Source organism: Gymnoscopelus microlampas, assembly GCF_963454915.1.
Source record: "Gymnoscopelus microlampas genome assembly, chromosome: 17".
Taxonomy (NCBI): Eukaryota; Metazoa; Chordata; class Actinopteri; order Myctophiformes; family Myctophidae; genus Gymnoscopelus; species Gymnoscopelus microlampas.
The window spans coordinates 9,224,532-9,234,159 of NC_139954.1; the positions used below are offsets into that span (position 1 = coordinate 9,224,532).

At 42.6% G+C, this 9,628-nt stretch overlaps 1 protein-coding gene across 1 annotated transcript in view; it reads right to left on the bottom strand.

Annotated features, from left to right (window-relative positions):
* Positions 1 to 1,484: 1,484 nt before the first annotated feature.
* The window catches only part of pde1a (phosphodiesterase 1A, calmodulin-dependent), a gene marked incomplete at both ends in the record, with an annotated part of 10,136 nt that continues 1,992 nt past the window's right edge, over positions 1,485 to 9,628 (bottom strand). The window contains 10 exons of the mRNA XM_084084102.1: positions 1,485 to 1,558; positions 2,133 to 2,296; positions 2,615 to 2,729; positions 3,149 to 3,230; positions 4,491 to 4,611; positions 5,312 to 5,413; positions 6,052 to 6,177; positions 7,287 to 7,387; positions 7,945 to 8,085; positions 9,304 to 9,420. Of these exons, the coding sequence (XP_083940228.1) occupies positions 1,485 to 1,558; positions 2,133 to 2,296; positions 2,615 to 2,729; positions 3,149 to 3,230; positions 4,491 to 4,611; positions 5,312 to 5,413; positions 6,052 to 6,177; positions 7,287 to 7,387; positions 7,945 to 8,085; positions 9,304 to 9,420 (1,143 nt within the window). The remainder of the gene's footprint in view (positions 1,559 to 2,132; positions 2,297 to 2,614; positions 2,730 to 3,148; positions 3,231 to 4,490; positions 4,612 to 5,311; positions 5,414 to 6,051; positions 6,178 to 7,286; positions 7,388 to 7,944; positions 8,086 to 9,303; positions 9,421 to 9,628) is intronic.

Below are 9,628 nucleotides of genomic sequence, written 5' to 3' on the forward strand. Positions count from 1 at the left end.
TCCTCAGGGTGGACATAGACCAGCTTCAGCAAGCTGGTAAAAAAGGTGACCTTGCAGTTTGCAGAATTAACTGCCTAGTGATCACATCACCAGTGGAGGAAGTGTTAAATGTCTAACATTCAAAACTAGATACTTCACAAGTTTGATAAATGAGGGCCACAGTGTATTTGCATTAACCACTTAAAGGACGACTTCTTCCATTTTCAACCTTCATATAATCATATAATTGGTCCTCACTAATACTCATTATAATATGGTACCATTTTTGTCTAATCCATCTGTGGAAAGTTCAGAAAGCCGCCTGCCAGTGACATCATCGATGGGGAATCCAAGCTAATAGAAACTGCAGGCTTTATATTCCTGGAAAGTTGGAAACCATAGTTCTCGTCTAAATAAAAATCGAAATAAAGAAATTGAAATCTTGTTGGAAAAAAAGAAAGCCCTGCCTAATGATGATGATGTCACTGGTAGGTGGCTTTCTGAAGTGTTCACAGCCCTCCTATGAGACACAGACCGAGTAGAAAAAAATGGTACCATTTTATCATGAGCATTAGTGAGGACCAAATATGATGATAGGTTGAAAATGGGTGAAGTCGCCCTTTAAACCCAAGCATCCATAGTGTGGGGAAAGCTTTCTCAGGAAATAACCGATTCAGATCGACACGCTCACAACGCCACGATCAGCTATTTTCAGCGAAAGCTTTCCCCATAACAGAAAACAGAAAAGACACTAGTATAGAGCCCTGAGGGACTCCGGTCAAAGATAAAGGGTTTAATTAGTTAAACATTTTCAACTATACAGACAAGGCCTCATGCCCCCCTGGGATCTTTGCCAAGGAGGTCCCGGTGCCCCCAGGTTGAGATCCACTGTATAAAAAGAGAACGTATTGGAACATTATGTCCACTGACAAAGTTACAGTAGGTGTTGTCGTTGTCATGCTGTTGTCATGGCGATGTTGTGGCATTCTCTTCCTCTTCCCCTCCTGCAATGATAGTTACCATGACAACAGGTGAGGTGGAATAACTCGCTATTTAAACCTGTGATTCTCCCCCCCCCCCAGTTTGACATGATTAGGCTAAGGACCTCCATTTGATATCCTTGGATTAAAGAAAACAAACATCTTGCGACTGCAAATTTTTGAGATTTGTGAAACGGCGTCTGTTCTTCACACTATTTTTCCTCAACAATTTAGCACAATATGTAGAATTCTGATGTTTAGGTATTATCATTCTAAATAAACCTATGTTCCTGCTGTTTTTTTTGTCTACAACCAGTTGAAGAAATTGCAGATTGAAGCTTTAACCTTTTCTTTTATGAAACATCCACCATTAGGGTTTTATTTATTGAAGATGCTTCTGAACGTCAATTTACAATCCTCAATGTTCATTTAACTCTGGGAGTGTACAAATGGAACCAAATGGAACCATAAGGGTCCATTGAAATCCATGGAGGTTAAAGAGGTAAAAGTTCCCACCGTTCAAGGTCAGGTGATCAGGAGGGGCGGGGTCATCGGGGGAGGCACTCCGTGATTGGCTGGCTCCCTGTCCGTCAGCGCTGCTGTGGATGGGAGAGGCATTTGATTCGTTTTTGGACTCCGCCTCCTCCGGTCTGTTTGAGGATGCTCCTCTCTCCTTATTGGCCGTTTCTTAAGGCATAGACACACACACACACACACACACACACACACACACACACACACACACACACACACACACACACACACACACACACACACACACACACACACAATGTTTTGCATGTTTTTGTGTTAGGGATGTGCGATTAATCAGTCATCATATCGGTATCAGTAATATCGTCCTTGAAAATGCAATATTGATATCGAACCAATATCAAAATAATATGTCGGTTTTAATATCGTGCAGCGCTGATTTTGGAATTCACACTAGTGAAGAAGAGACATTGCCTTTTTTTTAAATTCAGTGTTTACACGTGTTTTCAGAACGGACAAAATGTGAACTTGTTTTTATGCAGATAATATCGACATCTGTAAATATCCATTGATATCTATTGACCATAACAGCAATGTTTGTATCGGTTACCAGTATGTCACATCGGTACAATGCTTGTGTGTGTGTCAGTGTGTGTGTGTACTGTGTGCTTGCGTGCGCACCTTTTTCAGCCAGTTCTCTCCACGTGTCTTTGTTGCTGTTGATAACGGAGGTGAACTGGAACCGCAGAGTTTTCAGGTCGACAGACGACAGAGCAAAATTGGTTTGCCCATCCTCACTGTGTCTCTGGACTGACTCCACCGTGACGGAACCACTTCCCGTCAGACTGGACCAAAGGAGAGAAGCAGTACACGGGGGACAGTGCATGTTAGAGGTTTTTGGGGATCAAGCCAGTGAGGCCAGACTGAGATGGTTTGGACATAAGAGTACAGAGGAGGAATGGTGTGAGTATATCGGTAGAAGGATGACCAGAAGCAGGGATAAAACAAACATATTCCCACCGGCCATAAAAATGAATGAGTGGAGGATATCAAACGCAGAGGCATGGTGGACCCCCCCTCCCCAGCAAACCCAACCCTGGAGGTACAGTAGTATTACTACAGTAGTGTTGTAGGCCTACATTAGTATTTCATGTTAGTATTACCTCCTCTGTCCAGTCTCCAGTGATCTCCTCTCCTCCTCTACCAGAGGTAAAATCACCTTCTCTGTTGTGTCCACCAAAACGCTGAAGGTTGGCTCCACTATGAAGTCAATGAACCCTGCAGACAGACCAGTGATGGAAGAAGTACTTACATGTTTTACTTAAGTAAAAGTACCAATACTGCAATGTAGATGGACTCTATACTTAAAGTACCAAAAGTAAATGTACTCATTGTGCAGAATGTCCCATTTCACAAGTTCAAAATGTATACAAAATCTTTTGAAAATAGCCGATCTACAAGCTCACAACGCGTCACATCGCAACGTATCGTGAGCTTGTAGAAAATTGGAAATACTCCAGTAAAGTACAAAAAACTAATAATTGTACTTAAGTACAGTACTTGAGTAAATGTACTTAGTTATTTTTCCACCACTGAGACAGACAGACAGACAGATTGGGCGATGGAAGTTGTAACCGATCTGCGATTGGGCAATGGAGGTTCTTACCTATCTGTGATTGGGCAATGGAGGTTCTTACCTATCTGTGATTGGGCAATCATGGTGGCTTTGCGGTCGCAGAGCGGAGAGAACGGAAGTCCAAGCTCCACCTCCTTATCGCCCTGGAAACCACAAAATCACTGTTAGCCTGGCACATGGCCAGGTCATCTGATGTGTGTTTATAAAACGCTTCACTCAGTCACACAACTGATTGATTGATTGATTGATTGATTGACATCTTCTTTGACAGAAATGCATGCATAAACATATTTGTACATAGCTGTCAAAAGGTTAAAACACAATATAGCTCGAGAGCTATGTACCTTTGTACCCTTTGAACTGTGTGGAGGCTTAACTATAACAACCCATCTACAGAGCTGCAGAAATAATATTTCTTATCTCATATGACATGAGGTTGATGAAATTGTACAAAGAAAATGGAAATGCACAGGTTCAACGGTCCGTACGTCACGTGTTGCTGTCAGGAAAAAGATCTACAGTAGCAGGATGATGAAATGTCTATGAAATGTCAGAAACAGTATGTTTGGAAAAAAAGAGCCTTTTATGATGAAGGCTGCAGATTCAATCAATGTTTTCTGGGGGAGCTTTCCATAGGGCTTTTTGTGTTATCCTTTTAGCATAACCTTTGACTGTACACTGTTAAAGGAGAGATCCGCACATTTTAAGTGTTATCTTTGATGTGTCGCTAATCACTCACCAACATTGAAAGGGACGTTGAGTTATTCCCAGAGAGTCCCCTTCGTCCAGTCTAACGACCCCCTCCGTTGGCATAATGGGAGCCCGTGGAAGGCTGAAATTCGCCTAATATAACAGATGCAAAGTTAGTTTTTTCTCTACTCCTGCTCATTGTTGAGTGTCATGATACTCAAACATGCACTGAATGTCGCGAACGAGCCACCGTACGCTCAGAACGAGATGACGCAGGTTGCTTGTTTCTTCCATAGAACCTGGCGTCTATGGAAAAACAAGCAACCTGCGTCGTCTCGTTCTGCACGAATGGTCGCTCGTTCGCGACATTCAGTGCATGTTTGAGTATCATGACACTCAACAATGAGCAGGAGTAGAGAAAAAACGAACTTTGCATCTGTTATATTAGGCAAATTTCAGCCTTCCACGGGCTCCCATTATGCCAACGGAGGGGGTCGTTAGACTGGACGAAGGGGACTCTCTGGGAATAACTCAACGTCCCTTTCAATGTTGGTGAGTGATTAGCGACACATCAAAGATAACACTTAAAATGTGCGGATCTCTCCTTTAACAGACTTCTTTAATTGGTTAAAGTATTATGTCAATCAATCAATCAATCAATCAATCAATCAATCAATCAATCAATCAATCAATCAATCAATCAATCAAGGTACCTGTCTAAAGAACTCCTCCATCAGGCTGTGTGTCCAGCGGTAGTGGAGCGCCCAGGACTTGGCTGGATGACTGATGTCTGCCGCATGCAGCAGCAATGACAGTACCTTGGGTTTATCAATCCTGGTAGACAGGAGAACAGGAGAGAGAGAGAGAGAGAGAGAGAGAGAGAGAGAGAGAGAAGGGACAACTTCACCCATTTACAACTTATCTTCATATAACTCCTCATTAATATAAAATCCTCATTAATGCTCATTATAATATGGCACAATTATTGTCCACTGAGTCTGTGTGTCTCATGGGAGGGGCAGTGGACAGTTCAGAACCAGTGACATCATCGATGGGGAATCCAAGCTAATAGAAACGGCAGGCTTTCTATTCCTGGAAAGTTAGCATGCTATAATAGAAGCCATTGTTCTCGCATTAGAAAATATGTAATTGTTTGAAATGACCAAACTTGCCTACCGATGATGTCACTGGTAGGCGGGTTTCTGAACTGTCCACAGCCCTCCTCTGAGACACAGAGTGAATAGACAAAAACGGTGCCATATCGTTATGTGCATTAGTGAGGACCAATTACATGATCAGATCATGCTGTGCCCTGATTGGCTGAAGGCTAGTTAGCTTGCTTCCAAAATGGAATTCTTGCTGCGCCAAAGATGAGGAAAAGGGAGCCGTGAAGCACGCTTTTTGATGTCCCGCTTCACGGTGCTAAAGGGAAATATTCAAACGCTCATTTGCATAGAGATTACATTCAAATCAAAGTGAATGTTCCGCGCCACGCCAGGCGGTCTGAATGGGGCTTTAAGGGTGTAACACTGACCCATGGCCCTGTGCCAGAGTGTTCTTCATGGCTTTAATCTGCTGGAAGTGACAGGACATATCTGTAGACATCACCATCTCTATCACCAAAGCCCTCAGCTCCCTGAGAACACACACACACATCACAAAGAGGTTAGCTTGGACTTTATCCATCCAAGTGCGTCCATCATGAAGTGTGTGTGTGTGTGTGTGTGTGTGTGTGTGTGTGTGTGTGTGTGTGTGTGTGTGTGTGTGTGTGTGTGTGTGTGTGCGTGCGTGCGTGCGTGCGTGCGTGCGTGCGTGTGACCAAACGTCCCCACAAGTATAGTAAAATATCAGAAACAGATGCTGTGAGGACCATTCAATGGTAGAAAAAAATATTTTTATAGATACGTTTACAATTAAGAAAAGATTCAGGTCGTAGCTAGGATCAGGATTAAGACGTCTAGGTTTAGGGATCAGAAATAGAGTTATCAAGTGCAAGTTTATTATGTCCCAAACTGGGCAATTTATGTTACAGCAGATAGTAAGAAACTCCAACACACAGTAAACATACATACACAAGACACACATAGACATAGACATAATCACAAGATCCAGATAATAATAGCTAGCTACTCATAGCTACCTCCTCCTGCTGCTACTATTATTGATGGCACGAATGGAAGTAGGTATGAGAATTTGTACCTATTGTATTTACTATACTATTATTTATATCTGATTTACACTTAGTTGCGCACTGGTGTCGTGTGTGTGTGTTACCTCCAGTCATCTTTGTTGAGGTTAATCAGAATATTCATGTCCTCTTCAGCCATCAGCCTGTAGGCGGCGCAAACATGGTGGTTCTCCAGAACCGACCTATCATTGTAGAGAATGGCCACCTCTGACCTGATGGACAGGAACCATTGAAATAGTAATTTAGTGTTTTGGTTAGTCTGGTCATTCCATAGTAGACTATATATTGAAAAAGAGCCCAATCACCCAATCACAAGCCCAGCAGAGCCCATAACATATAACTTTATCATCCATTTTACGGTAATTTACAAAAACGCATATCATGCTGTGCGAGGAAGACTTGAAACTAGCAATTGAAAGCATAAAGTATTTATGAAAAGGGGGGGGGGGATCATGACACATCATTGGACTTATACAATAACTTATACAATAGCACCCTGAGCATTTTCACTCGTGTGCCAAAACTACATCAGTCACTTTCTCACGCTCTTCCCCCCTGGTGTCCTTGAGCGCCGTCTCAAGGCGTCAGGACTCACAGACTGGCATACAGAGAGCATTGAAAGGCCTGCTAAAAGGCCCTCAGCTTTTCTCCACCATAAATAACTTCCTGAAAACACCACTCACCACAGAGGATCAGTGCATCTCACAGCGAGAGGTTGAGGACACCAACCGATGAGATGAAACCATGATGAAACCGTCCACATGTCTCTTGTGCATCTTATTTTGTAGTAGTGTTCTTGTGCCTTCCTGTCCGCCCTTGTAACTGTTATCTGTCTTGTCTCCCCACCCTGATTATTGTTAACCCTTGTCACCTGTGTCCTGTTTGCACCGGCCTATCCCTGTGTTGATTGTCTTTAACTTCCACCTGTGTCTCGTGAGTTCCCTGTCTATATAATCCAGTTTGTTATGGAGATTGTTTGTGGATCCTCTGTTTCTTTTACCCCATTGTGTGTTATGAGTAGCCTGGTAAACAGTCCCGGTCGGGGAATTCACACAATCTAATGAAATGTGAATTCAGGGACCGGGATGGTTTACCAGGCTATGTTATGAGGGCTGGAGAATAAAGACCTGTGTTTGCACTTTGAGTTGGAGCCAGATTGAGATTTCCTGCATGTGGGTCGTGCATAGAAAAATCCTGATGTTGGGGTGCTAGCAAAAATAGCCTGGTGTAATGCTGGGTGTCAGGGTGTGTGTATGCGTACATACATACTGTACATACATACGTGTGTGCCTGCGTGTGTGTGTGTGTGTGTGCGCGTCACCTGGTCTGAATGTGGAAATTGTTGGTGGTTCCAGTATGTTCAAAGTCATGGATGGCTGCTGCTAACACCATGGCCAGAATCTCCAGCTCACTGAACCAATGCTGAAAAGACACACACAATGACACACACCACTATTAACTTAGCTAACTATTTCATCCTCCTGCCAGTTTTTAATGAGCCAAATAATGATAAAAAGTGTACAGTGGTGGCATCACAATATACGTCTTTTAGTATCTCTTTTCCATCAGACCCGCCCTAATATTTTTGTCTAGTTTTTATTAGTTGACAAACTTATATTTAGTTTTAGTCATCATAGCTTAGTTTTTATTTAGACTTTGTCAGTGAAAAAAGTCGACGAAATGAACACTGTACAGCCCTGGGTACTGAACGGGTACAACGGTTACTTTGTACAACGTACACAGAGCAGCTGTGAACAACAAACACAACAAATACAACAGGTATCGCATAAACGGGTGGGGCATGCATTGTCGATTCGCATCGTGCCCGTTTAAACCGCAGTAATGGCTACAGCTTTGGGTACTCTGACAACATGTACAGCGAGTGCTCTGACAACAAAGTACGAGGTGCATGCATTCCCAACACATGGTTCCAGACTTGCGTACTGGTCCGAGTAGTTTGAAAAAGATGTGCTCAGTACCATGAGGCCGGTGTGCAGCATCAAGCAGTGGACGGTCTGGGTGACGTCAGCAGCGTGGATCAGGTTGTGGTAGGGGTTCCCGTGTTTACTGTACCCACACTCCAACTGCTCCACGAACTGCACCAGAGCCTGGACTGGGATCTAGACCACATACACACACACGTTTGTATTACTATACTTGTGAGGACATTAACATTTTAGGACGACGATTTTATGAATGCTATTTTAATTTCTTCTTGGCTTTTTTAACTAAGTCTAGAGCCAAAAAATAGCAGAGCTTGTAGATCGGCTATTTTCCGGTGCATGACACTGGCACGCAACTAAGTTTAAAGGGATTCTATGCAACATTAAGCCTAAATTAAAAAAAAAAAAAAAATATATATATATATATATATATATATATATATATATATATATATATATATATATATAGCATTTTTCCCCTCTATCAGCCACTATATAATGATGCTGGAGTGTTTTCCTGCATTGAAACACAGTCCTCTTTCTGAAATCCGTATTTTCCCTACTGTTTATGTTTGTCCGGGTCGTAAATTAACGCACGCATGTGCGCGTCCGTGCGCGTCCATGTCCGTGTGAACTTTTTACTTTCGGTTTTAAAACGCTCTCAAACTTTGTTTTTGAAGCACAGAATTTACTTTTAAGATAGCGTTTGGATAGAATTTAGTTGTTTAACTTCATATATGTGGTCAATTTATCATGAAAGAGCCTATTTAAAAATAAAAATTCAGAGAACCAGCAGGGGCGGGCAGTTCCGCGAATTATATCCGAATAAAGCAACCTATTTTCAGCATGGCCCCTTCAGAAGTTCCCTTAGCTCTATGGAAGTCCCTCCTGCGTCACCCCCTGGTGGTCGGGGAAATGAACTGCTGGAGGCGAGGTGTTTGTTCATCTCTGACTCGCCGTCAATGCCTTTAAAATCATGTTTACTCTCATTCCAACCCCTGAACCTAACTTCTAAATGTATTTTTTTCTTGTGAGGACCAGGAAAATGGTCCTCACAACGTCTATATTCTAATATACTTGTGGGGACATTTGGTCCTAACAAGTTTACAAAAACACACACACACACACACACACACACACACACACGCACACGCACACGCACACACACACGCACACGCACATACACGCACACATTATGAAAAAATATATAATTTTGAATACAATATGGATTTTCTACGAAATGATGTAAATTAAAGGATGAATTCGCTCATTAACATACCCATGAAGACCATTGAGATCTTGAAACAGTATGATGTCTTGTTGCTCAGAAATGTCAATGAAAACTTATGTTCACTTTATTGCACCATACTGTACATACAAATACTCCACACCCACCCTGAACCTGTTGATGAGGTCATATCGGGTCAGGAGGTCGTGGACCACAAACTTAAGGGCGTGTTCTCCACTGGCTTCATGGAAGCTGAACACGTCAAACGACCACTGGTCCACCTCCTGACAACGTAAACAAACGATCACACATCGATGTCATAATCAATATCACCTGATGGCTTTATCATTAATTAACCACTTAAAGCGATTGGGTGTCGCAGTGTTAAAGTCCCTGCCCACCACCACCACGGGAGGTTGTGGGTTCAAATCCACACGTGGTGCATCTGGTTTTGTCGAGCGTCTTGTGTTTCGGGGATTGTGGTTGTCACAA